Raw genomic sequence first — 12,013 nt, forward strand, 5'->3', positions numbered from 1 at the left:
TCTTGAGAAATTAAATGTTAAATATATAACTTTTTTAAAATTGAATAATTCAGTTGTATTTGACTGATTTAATACACATTAAATTTTATATTTTGTCATTTAAAATGACATTTGTTAAATTTTCAATTTAAAGTTCTTTCGTCTATTCTCTTAAATAAAATAATATAAAATAATTAATGCTTCTTAAAAATTATTTTTGACAAGGAACTATTTTTAGGAAAATGAATTTTATTATTGTGAGCTAAAATTTTTTAGTTCGTTTAAAAAAATTCTAGTGGTATGGCTATATATTTCGAGAGTCAAGAATTCGAACATTTAAAAAAAAAGTTATGCTTTTTTTAGAAAAAGATGTGTCTGTTTTTCTAAAGTATTTTGAGTCTTAGTATATAAAAGTTCAAACTTTCGATCATATGTCATTCAAAGTGTTTGCTTTTTTGCACATGGTACATGTGCACAAACAGAAGTTTTTTTTATATTAATTGAAAAGTTTTCAATTGATCATATTTTAATTTTTTTTATTTAAATAAATATTTTCTTTTAAAAAAATTTTTGATTTTATATTTAGAATTAACACGTGACTTAATAGCAGATGTATTTTTAATTGTTAGAGGGGGGCACCATTATATTTTCAGTGCTTAGGGCCTCAAGAGGTCTTAATCCGGCCCTGACGTTAGTTTCTATCTTGATTTTCATACTGCTTAAAATGTTTTAAGTTGGGAAACTATATAGAACTGAAAACTACATTAAACATAGTTCTAAAAGAAAGCACCATGGAAATTTTAAAAAATATTTTTATTAATAAAAAATGAAAAATATTAAGAAAAGGAAAAAATATCGTAGTACATTCCTATTGGGGATCGAAATGGGCTACAGGTGGCGAAATGGGCTACAGCAGAACCCTCTACCTATGGCAACACTTCGCATGCTTTCACCATCAGCGTGTGTAGAGTCATGGAAAAAGGAAGTAGTACGTTAGTTTCAGTCTTGATTTTCAGATAGATTCAAATCTTTCAAGTTAGGAAACTATATGAAACTGAAAACTACATTAAACACAGTTATAAATGAAAGCGTCATGGAAATTTTAAAAATATTTTTCACAATTAAATACGAAAAATAATAGGGAAAGAAAAAATATCGTAGTACATTCCTATACAACTGAAAAGAGGAGGAGAGGGAAGGGGAAAGAACCAAAGGCATAGAACCGGTCTTCTTCCCAGATGGCGCATTCGAGCGTTGCGATAACCATTTTAGAGAAATTTGACATCGTGGAGGACTTTTTGATAGAACTAACCAGCATTTGCGTTACATTACATGGAGAGGAAGACCATAAGAACCCCACGGTTAGCCTAACTGCAAGGGGATATTAACCTATGATCCGCTTAGGACTGAGGATATTTCACGTCAGCACTGTGGTTGGTGCATGCCGGATGCGGAATACGTATCGACCAGCCATCGCCGGGATTCGAATTGTGTTCACCTCATTAGAAGACGTACGCTCTATCCCCTGAGTCTATAAAGCTAAGCACAGGTTGCGCTAGGGATTAAAATTCGCCGTTATACATCCGGGTTACTACTTTCGATTGATTTTTACTCATTAGCTTTAGAAAGTCCGCTATTCAATATTATTATACTGTAGTAATCACAATTATGGCTTCTTTCAATTTAACTTTCAATGAAACGAATAACAAAGATATTTAGAAGACTTCACGAGCATACTAAAATGCTACCTAAAGTATGACAACCGGCGATATTTTATATAATTATAGCCAAATAAGGGATAACACTTGAAACGTATCAAAGCTTACATTTTATTTATGTTGTGATACTAATTTTCTTAAATTTGTTTTCGGCTCCTGACCTGTTAGAATTTATAAATTGCAGACAACTCTTATGAATGGTAAAACTTTTGCCTAAATTTGATTTAAAAAAATCACAATAATAAAACTTCCCAGAATATCAAGCCTGTTCACATATCACCTCGTAAACATAACATAAGCGGAGGGATACAACGGAAGTTTTCTGAATTTCTTCCGGTTTTAGAAAGTTTGTTATTGTTTACATTCTGTCAGCCATATTTTCCATCAGAATAATTTTCGCTTTTTATTTCTAAGTACAGCAAGTGGCTGAAATTTAAGTAAAAGAAAAAAATTACCTTCTTGCTTCTCACACTAAATAACTTCAGCAGGGAAGTTTGGCATCTTTGAGTAAGCACAGCGATTCCATGTCCACTGAAACATCCAGTGATCTTTTTTTGAAAAAGGGGGAGAAAGATTGAGAAACCTAGTTTATAACTTATTACTTAATTATCTTATCATACAATACATTTTCTTGGAGCACGTAACATTCCTCCTCATAGATGATGACGTCAAAATCGTGTCGCAAATTAATATTAATGCAAAATCTCTACCAAAATCTATGAAATCACTTCAAAGAAAAATTGAATGAAAAATATTAAAACCTGTTTGTTGGCAGGTGAAACTTTGAGGTGTTTCCAGTACAAGTTTTTCAACTCCTCTTTGTTACCTTTGGCACGCAAACAGGTGATTGATTAGATTTGGTTTTCGAATTTTTTTTTCCTATTAGTTTCTTCGCCAGAATATAAATATGAACCCCAGAATGCTTATACCTTCTTAACATAGACTCAAAAAATATAAATTAAGAATGGTAATTACGGAACACTTTTCATGCGTCTTTCCGAGACAAACGATTTTTAGCCGTTTGCAAAGTCTACAGGAAAATAGCTAAAAGTTTACTTACTTTCGACTACTCATAAATACTTTAAAGAAACTTGAAACGTTAATATTTCTTCTGCGAAAAAATTATAAGTATATTATTTGCTTTGAAATATCATAGTGTATGCTCCGATTTCTTTATGAAATGGTATTCTAAATAAGACAGTAGAACGACTGAAAATTGAAAGATTGACATGGTGAAGAAAGTGTTAACATGATAAACGTAGCTCTAAGTCTGAAAGTTATATCATTTATCTACAAATATATACTACAACTATATCCAAAATTCCGGGGTAGTACTCTCTCCATAAAGATAAATTAACTAAAAATAGTGTTGTGGAGGTTGGTGATTAGGTTCTGACTAGCAGCAAATATCAAAAGGAGAATAGTGCTTTCAGTGTTTCATCATTCAATTTTTTTTTATTGTTTGATAGCCTAACAGTAAATATTCAAAAAATTTGTTTGTGCAAACGATATTTTAAGTTAAAAAATCAGTCACAAAAACTTAATTCTCTTGAATAAAGATAACGTTCTCTTTACGAATTTTGATTTTAAATACTCAAAATACTTTTTTTTCTCGAAAATATTGTCCCAATAGTTTGATGAGGTGAGTGACCGGAAGTGTGGACTTCTTAATGTTATTTTTACTTCTTGTCTGAAGATTTTACATTTTGCATATGCATATATCTTCTAGGTAAATCGCTTATGAAATGCTGCCTCTAAATTGCATGTGCAATCATACATGAATGCGATTCACCCGATGAATTGGATGCAGTAAGAATTGCTCTGCAAAAGGTCACTGAGCGCAAAATAATCACGTGTAACGAAAAATGCGAGCGAGGACAAGATTGGCGAGTTTTTCGAGGGTAATTAATGTATTTCTAATCAGTTAAGTAAGTTCTCACCAATCAGTTCCTAATTGCATCTACGAATTCGCAAACACAAATTTTTCGATTGGTGACATGTCTGGGAAGCCAAAAGACGGTTCTTACTGCATATTAGATATCTATGCACAAATGAGAGTTTGATTCGTGAAATATTGACGATCGAAATAGGCTACAGGTAGCAATTACCTAATGGCGATCGCAACACTCGAATACGCCATCTGGGAAGAAACCGGTCTCATGCCTTTAGCCCTTCCCTCTTTTCAGTTGTATAGGAATGTACTACAATATTCTCCCTTTTCTTAACCCATCGCGGAAATTATAGAAATATTTTTCACTGTTAAATACGAAAAATATTAAGATAGGGGAGAAAATATCATTGAACATTCCCATAGAACTGAGAATCGGTGGAGAAGAAGGGGGAGGGCCAAAACATGGAACCGGTCTTCTCCTCAGATGGCGTATTCAAGCGTTGCGATCGCGAATATTCTCCTGCGAAAATTTGTTAATCCGGCTTTCTTTTGTATGATAATTTTCAACATGCAGTGAGAGTGACCGTTATTGCTATCGATCTTTATTACAATCTTATTTCACATAGTTTCTAAAATGCTATACTCATACAAGCGAAAAAAAACAACAACACAAATATGAATTTGGAGACGTGAGCGAGAACCTCATTTGCGAATTTTTCGGTCGCATCTCCATATTCGCTTATACGCCAATTTTAAGCATTAAATGTAAATGGTCCCTAAGGCGGTTGCTTGAACAAAGTTTGTAACCAACTAACATGGTTTCTTATTTGAAAGAAAATAATTAACTGCTGATTTCTTTAAGTTCATTTGCTATGCAAATATTTCATGTATTTCTTTCTTTATTTTTTTTTGCTTTTCATTCAAGTTGAAATTCGCNACAACAACACAAATATGAATTTGGAGACGTGAGCGAGAACCTCATTTGCGAATTTTTCGGTCGCATCTCCATATTCGCTTATACGCCAATTTTAAGCATTAAATGTAAATGGTCCCCAAGGCGGTTGCTTGAACAAAGTTTGTAACCAACTAACGTGGTTTCTTATTTGAAAGAAAATAATTAATTGCTGATTTCTTTAAGTTCATTTTCTATGCAAATATTTCATGTATTTTTTTTTATTTATTTATTTTTTTTTTGCTTTTCATTCAAGTTGAAATGACCCTTTCTTGCGCAAAAGCGTCAAAAATGTAATAATTGCTGAATTTATGAGAATAATTCAAAGATGTTTTAGACTTTCTTTTTTTTAATTTTGGATATATTTTAAACAAAGATTAAGAAGATTATTGTATTTAGTTTTTAAATTTTTTATATTCATCAGTTTTTTTTTTCTTTCTGATTGTGCTAGACAAAAAACAAAAGTGAGAAAGCCCTGATTATTACAGCTTAAAATTGTTGAAGTGAAGCGAATCCATAATTTTAATTCAGATAAACAATTGCTGTAATTTAATGTACCCATATAAGCCGGCATTCTTTCCAAAATCACACTTTGCGTTAAACCAGTTATAACTTGAAAGTATAGTAAACACTTGATGTAGTTTTGGGATATTAAAATCCCAATGAGCATCGAATTTTGACGATGGCTTCTCTTAGTGGTGACAGAAGGTCTTTTAATTTTTCAACTTTTTTTTGGTATACTGAATAACGAAAGTAAAACATGTAGATTGATTAAAATCATAAATGGCTCTTTTTACAGTAGAACAAATTGAACTGATACGTCGGCTACGAAGTAGTGGAATTACTAGAGAACAAGTTTTATTAGCTTTTACAGAATTAGAGCGTTTTGAATCTGAGTTTGGCAGAACATGCTCGTATGGCGATCAGTATCATAATCACAACATGGAATTTTCTTTTAGTAGTACAGCTGTTGTTCGAAGTAATTGCACTGCTTCAGTTTTAACAGGTTCAAGTGTTCCTATTCACGCAGCTTCTGTTCCTGCTGTTAACGGTGGTTCTCATCAAATGTCATACAAACCTAATGAGTATTTTAATTCTCAACCAGTGTCACAACGCAATGGTACTAATACCTGTGAAGATGTTTCTGATTCATTGGCACTAAACGGGGATTGTTCAGTAAATACTGCAGATATGTCATCTAGAATGGAAAATGAACTGGCTTTAACTCCTGTTAATGATTCATCTATTGTTTCTTGTTCAGAATCAATGTCTCAAAGTGCGTACAACAGCTCATTTAACTGTTCATTTTATCCAATGGAGGTGCAATCTGAAGAACTTGCAGAGCTTCAAGAATTAAAAAAGTGAGTAGAATAAGTTAAATTTGAAATGATTGATATTTAAACATAAATAAACCTTATGAATATGGTGTAAAAATCTGTTCCCAGGTAAGTTATTGTAGTTTGATGCCACCAAACTAACATTTTGATAAGTGTCAGAATAATTATGATTTTGTTAATAAATTATCTAGTATCAAAAATGTTTGTTTTGTGCTAATCCTCTAAAGAAGTGTATTTATATAGTTGTGTTATTAATACAAGCAAATTTCCATTTGGGAGGAAATAAGGTTCATATAACATAACTTCAATTCTATGTGTTAAGATCAATTGATAAAGAAGTTTGCTACATTCGAACGGAAGTGTCATCCTTTAGAGATATCGGATTTTTTTGTTGCAATTTTTTCTAATAAAAAAGGAAGGACTGTGAAGTGTAAAAAAAATTTCAAAACTATTAAATATATAAAAAATATATAGAGGTTTACAAAGGGGTGCATGAAATATGAGAATCTTTCTAAGCATCCTTTCTGATTTTGTTCAAATTTTCTTTGATTAAGTATATTCTATGTTTTAAAAGTATGATTTATCCTTTCTGTAGTCATACTCACAGAGACGGTAAGGGTAAAGGTTCTAGCACAGAACCTTTAAACTTTTCATTAACATGGTTATTTTAATCTGGTAGTCAAGGTGATTACTTACCTTATTGGTAAAATTGTTAAGAGTGTTTAAATTACAATGTTCATATTGTTAAAAATTTTAGAAAAATGCATATTTAAAATCTTGTGTAGTGCAAATATGTCTCGCGATATGGCATCAAAAGAATTGCTGCTAAGAAGCTGTAATGTAGAATATTAAACACAATGTCAAAAAGTGATCATTTTAAAACTTAGTTGGTAAAACTAAGTAAATTCATATCACAAAGGTCTTGAAAGGAATCAATTATTGTTACAAAAAGTGGTAAAAATTTAAGATAAAAAATAGGTACATTGCTCACCCTTTCTTATTTTTTAATAGTAATTGAATCTTGCAGTTTAAAAAAGGGAATGAATTCAATATTTTTTCCAATGTATCTTTATTTTGGATCTAAGTTTTTGCAAACATACAAATTACAGTGTNTGTGTTTTTTTAGTTTTTAGAAATCTCACTTAACTTTCTGAAATCTCACCCTGTTTTTGAGAAAGGGTGAGAAATTCTCACCCATTTTTTTTCTATGATGAAAACACTGAATTACCATCATTGATGGTGGTTATTATGTCTCCTTAGTAATTAAAAGCTCTAAGGCTTTTATTGTGTTAGACAATTCAACGAAAATATTCATGAATTCATCAGTTAATTTCAGTTATTTTATTTTCCGGTTCAATGTAATTTCCAACTAGAGATATGAAATGTTAACTTTAACTCCAGTAACATAGTTGGATACTGAGAGTTTTTTTCTTCATAGTCTGAAGCTTAACATGAAAGATAAACTTAACTTGTAAGATAAGCCTTATGGCGGAATTTTTTCGGACTTTCTGCGACAAACCTCTCTAGCACTAATATCTTTCTGCAAGATAATTTTAATAATAAGAAATATACATGTTACTAATTTAAAGTAACAAAAGTGTTAAGTTTACAAAAAAAAACAAATTATTTCGATAAAATAAAATTTTATATAATTTTTTTTAATTGAATGTAATATTTTTTTATTCCTATATTATGTGTGATATTGTCACATTTTNATAGGACCAGTAACTAAAACATTTTACTAGTCCGCAGAAAACTTTACTGGTCCGTCTACGCGTTCCTATTAGCTGCAAATAAAAAAAAAAAATTGAAAAAATCATGATTTTTTTTTAAAAATCATAAATTTTTGATTTAAATCGCATTTTTTTGATTAATAATTTTGTATAAAAAATTTTTAAAAAAAATTGTGAATAAGCTCTAAAATAGTTTAAAGTAAGATCGTGTAAGTTTCGTAAGATCGAGAATAGATTAATGGAGATCGGCTGCGGCGGATGGTGGTCCGGCGGACCACTGTTTATTATTTTATGCTGGTCCGACTCCGATTTTAGTGGTCACGGACCAACGGACCACCGTTAATTTCGAGCCCTGATTTCGATAAAATAAAATTTTATATAATTTTTTTTAATTGAATTTAATATTTGTTTATTCCTATATTATGTGTGATATTGTCACATTTTGTAGGGGGTAAAACACATTAATTTCCTTTTTTGCATTTTGTTAGTCATCATCATGCTAAAAAATTCAAATATTTAAAATTCCTGAGATCTGTAGCATTAACTATGGAGAAAAGATTGTTGGCAAAGTCGCGCCAATTTGGCTCTTCAAAGAAGGGTTACTAAGTGTGTTTCTTTCAAGTTTTGGTTGTAGTAATATCGGATTTTAAAAACTATGTGAAAATCAATATTAAAAACTAACTGCCCAAGAAATTGATAGAATGATTGCATTGAAAATTAAATATTTAAATTCTTGGTTTGAATTTTCCATATTGTCGGAAATGTATTGGGATATTTTAAAACCACTTGAAAGTCAAAATCCGTAACTGCTGTAAATGCAATCTAAACACTACACGAATTACGATACTATCAGCATAAAATACACAATCCAAATTTTTTTGTATAGAAATAACATCAACGGAGAAATAACCAGAATTTTTAAAAAACCTGTTGAAATAATACACTAGCAATGAAAAGTCAAAAAAGCGATGCCTGAAAGTAAAAAAAAAATCAACAATCTACTAAGTTATTTCAGTTTCGCTTGCAATAAAATTGTCTAAAAAAGCATCAGAGATTGTTTTTTGAAAAAATGTAAAAATGTCTAGCAATAACTGTTGAAAGAACAATTGAAAAATTGCGAATATCGGCGCAAACCGAGCGTGTCAGAGAGGGATTTCTTGAATCTGTGATTCGAACTTCACATGTAGTAGTTGAATTCCATGCCAACTGAAACCAGTAGTGAATTTTTAAAGTTTAAGCAATATCTTCGTATTTGGTATTTTAAAGGATCTTTGTTGTAATTTATTAATTCAGAAATTATGCATGATTATAGTAAAATTCATCATAAATAGAGGGCATTCATGATTTTGAGTTATTCTACCAAAAAAAAAAATTTTTAAAGAAGAATAAGTTATTAAAAATATTACAATTTTACATATAGTTCAATTTATATTGTAAAATAAATTGTTTCTAAGTCTTAATTATGCAGTGATTTCCATTAAAAAATTCTTTTTTTAAATCAAAAATTATCTCAAATATATATTTGTCCCCTCTGTTACAATTATTCTTTTAAGTTTATTTTATTGGTTACACAAAAAACCTTTTAACTTAATAACTGGTTTTTACAATAAAGTCTATTAGTACAATCATGTTAAGTAATATTTTTGAGAAAAAAAATTAAGAATTTTGAAGTTTCTCATATAACAGAGGGGATCTAACAGAGAGGACTAAATCTCCCCTCAGTTACACAAAATTGATAGGATGACCATTGAAAAGGAACTCTAGAAATGTAAACAAGTGCTAATGCATCCTGTTTCAACTAGTTTAAACCAGTTCCTCCACAATTAAAGCACACTTTTTATACAAAGCTGTGCCATTTTTATTTGATAGTATGTTTAGTATTATAGTTAAAAGTTTTTTAAGTGAATAATCAATATGGGGAAAACAGCAGCTGAAAGAATATAGAACTAGAATGTTCCAAAAAAAAAGAGATGTTTGTAGGAAGAAAGATAAGGAATATAAAACGAAAATTTATGACAATAGCAGTATTTTGAAAAAAAAAACAACCTTTAAGAGAGAAATAGATAAATTGAAAAAAAGAAGACAAAGGAAAAATAAAAGGCACTGATATAAGCAGTGGAAGTTCAGGAAGGATATTATCTTTATAATATTCCTTAGACATTGGGGAAAGCTATTAAACCTGGTGCTTAGAGTAGCGTTTTTATGAAGTGCTTATTTTCGTTTTTTAAAAGCCCTTAAAGGTGCTTTTTTCATTCTGTGTTTTAAAAAAGTGCTTAATTTTCTCTTTTCAAAAATGAGATTTTTTTTCTTTGCCATGTCGATTTCCGCCACGTAGCATACAAAACCGTGCTTTTCACATAGTTCTATTCAACGTTTTCACAATTCATTCAACCACAATCTATTTCGGCGTGCCTTCGATCCATAGTGTATGAAAGCTTCAATCATTTGACATGTTTGATGAAATACTTGCTAGTCCGCATGTGCGTTTATTGAGCTGGGTTCGGTGAGATTATTACATTCTCATGTGCAACTATATTTCCATGCAAGATATTTTCCAATTCAGGCTTCTGATATCGAACCGAAAAATCTCTTGATCATTTTATAATGGCCAATATAATCAAGAAAAGAATTCTTTTTCAGAAACTAAATTTTTATTTTATCATGATCAAGTAGTCTTTGAAAATTATTTTGCATTTTGTTAATGTATATAGTGCTTAAAAATATTTTTTGAGTGCTGAAAAAGTGCTTCAAAGATGCTTATTTTTTGTTGAAAGATTTGGCTTCACACCCTGTTAAAAAAAGCCAACCGTGCAGTACCTGTATTTTCAAGGAAACATTGTACTGTTCTACACATACTCTGTAACCTTACTACCAAAACAAAAGAGACAGTATAGTAACAAAGTTTGTGATGAAACAAAGAAAACTTGTAATAAATTTCTACTCATCTGATAAATTTTCTTACCAGACTTCTGGTAGAGCTGAGTGCATGAGAAAATGGACAGAAAATCCACAAAGCCAAATGTGCACCTTGATGGAAGTGTATCAAGTTTCAAAGCAGATGCATCTAAACATATCCTTTGAAATCGAACTGAAAAATCTCTTGAATTTTTGCTGATCACCGGGACCAACTAAACTTTGTCAAAAAACTTTTCCCTGACAAAAAAAAGGAAAATCTTAATTTTCTTCTTAATTTCTTTGTTGGTTAAGTGTCATAGTCTTTACCACTGGCAAGCTGATGAATTCTCGCCCTTCTGCTTACAGATACCATAATCCTTGAACTTGACTTGATTGCATATTTTCATTTTGATTTCCAGAGCAGTCAAGAATCTCAAAGCTTCATCCCCTACAAAGGCCATCTCCCTTTCATTCATTTGATTTATTAAAGATAAGAATTAATTAAGATTTTTATTCGTAAGATTTTTTTACTTGAACTGTCTACTAATTGCATAAAATTTTTTTAACTTTATTGTGCTTTACTTTTTTTTACTTATCATTGTATTATTGCTTTTAAAATTTTCTGTACTCCTCATTTCTTTAATGAAAAAACTCAATAATATTTAGAGGAAAGATCTTAAAAAAGTATGAAGTAGAGGGGGGGAGGGTGCACTATTTTAAATGCAGCAAAAAATCTTATGTCATTTAGATTTCTCATTCTAAAAATCTTTAATTTATCTCTTAATCTTTTGATTTAAAGACAAAAGTAAAAAAATTCAGTTATCTCAGATTTTAGGGACCTACAGAGTGTAGGGACCATATAGTAATTTACTTCTGGCAAAAATATTTAGCTTCAATACTCATTGTATTTACATTTATAAATTATTTAAATACAGTTGAACCTGTTTATCTCGAACCTTTTTATCTCGAAAACCTCTATATCTCGAAATTTTTAAAATTCCCTACATTTACTGTCTAAAATAAATGTATTTTCCATGTTTACGTCGATTTTTTTCCCTTCAAAACCTCCATTTCTCGAATTTCTAATAATAGAGCAAAAATGTCAAAACTTTCCTTATCAGCAGAACTCATAGACAGAGATGAATTTCGTGAATCCACAGGAAGTAAGGATGAACAGGTTGGGGGTGTTTCTTGGAATTTCAATCACTATCCCTGCACTTCCTTAACTAGAAAGGAATACAATTATTCTGGCAGTGAGGGAGGGGTTAATGAGTAGTGACCATCAGGGGTTAGCTTTTCAACATAGATAAGAAAGCTGAGAATAGAAATTCATTTTGACCTCAAAATTGCAACCAATGGATCAAAGGATAATTAAGAGTTTTAAAGTGAACCGTAGAAAACGATGTAAAGTGAACGTAGAAAACGAACCGTAGTGCGATGTGATCAGGCCCGGATTAACCTATAGGCACACTAGGCACGTGCCTAGGGCCTACGAAATTCAGGGGGTC

At 30.8% G+C, this 12,013-nt stretch overlaps 1 protein-coding gene across 1 annotated transcript in view; it reads left to right on the forward strand.

Annotated features, from left to right (window-relative positions):
• The first annotated feature begins 5,017 nt into the window (after window positions 1-5,017).
• The window catches only part of LOC107452696 (homeobox-containing protein 1), a 28,841-nt gene continuing 21,845 nt past the window's right edge, over window positions 5,018-12,013 (forward strand). Inside the window, exon 1 of the mRNA XM_043040010.2 lies at window positions 5,018-5,901. Coding sequence (XP_042895944.1) covers window positions 5,324-5,901 — 578 coding nt within the window. The 5' untranslated portion in view covers window positions 5,018-5,323. The remainder of the gene's footprint in view (window positions 5,902-12,013) is intronic.

Source organism: Parasteatoda tepidariorum, chromosome X2 (assembly GCF_043381705.1).
Source record: "Parasteatoda tepidariorum isolate YZ-2023 chromosome X2, CAS_Ptep_4.0, whole genome shotgun sequence".
Taxonomy (NCBI): Eukaryota; Metazoa; Arthropoda; class Arachnida; order Araneae; family Theridiidae; genus Parasteatoda; species Parasteatoda tepidariorum.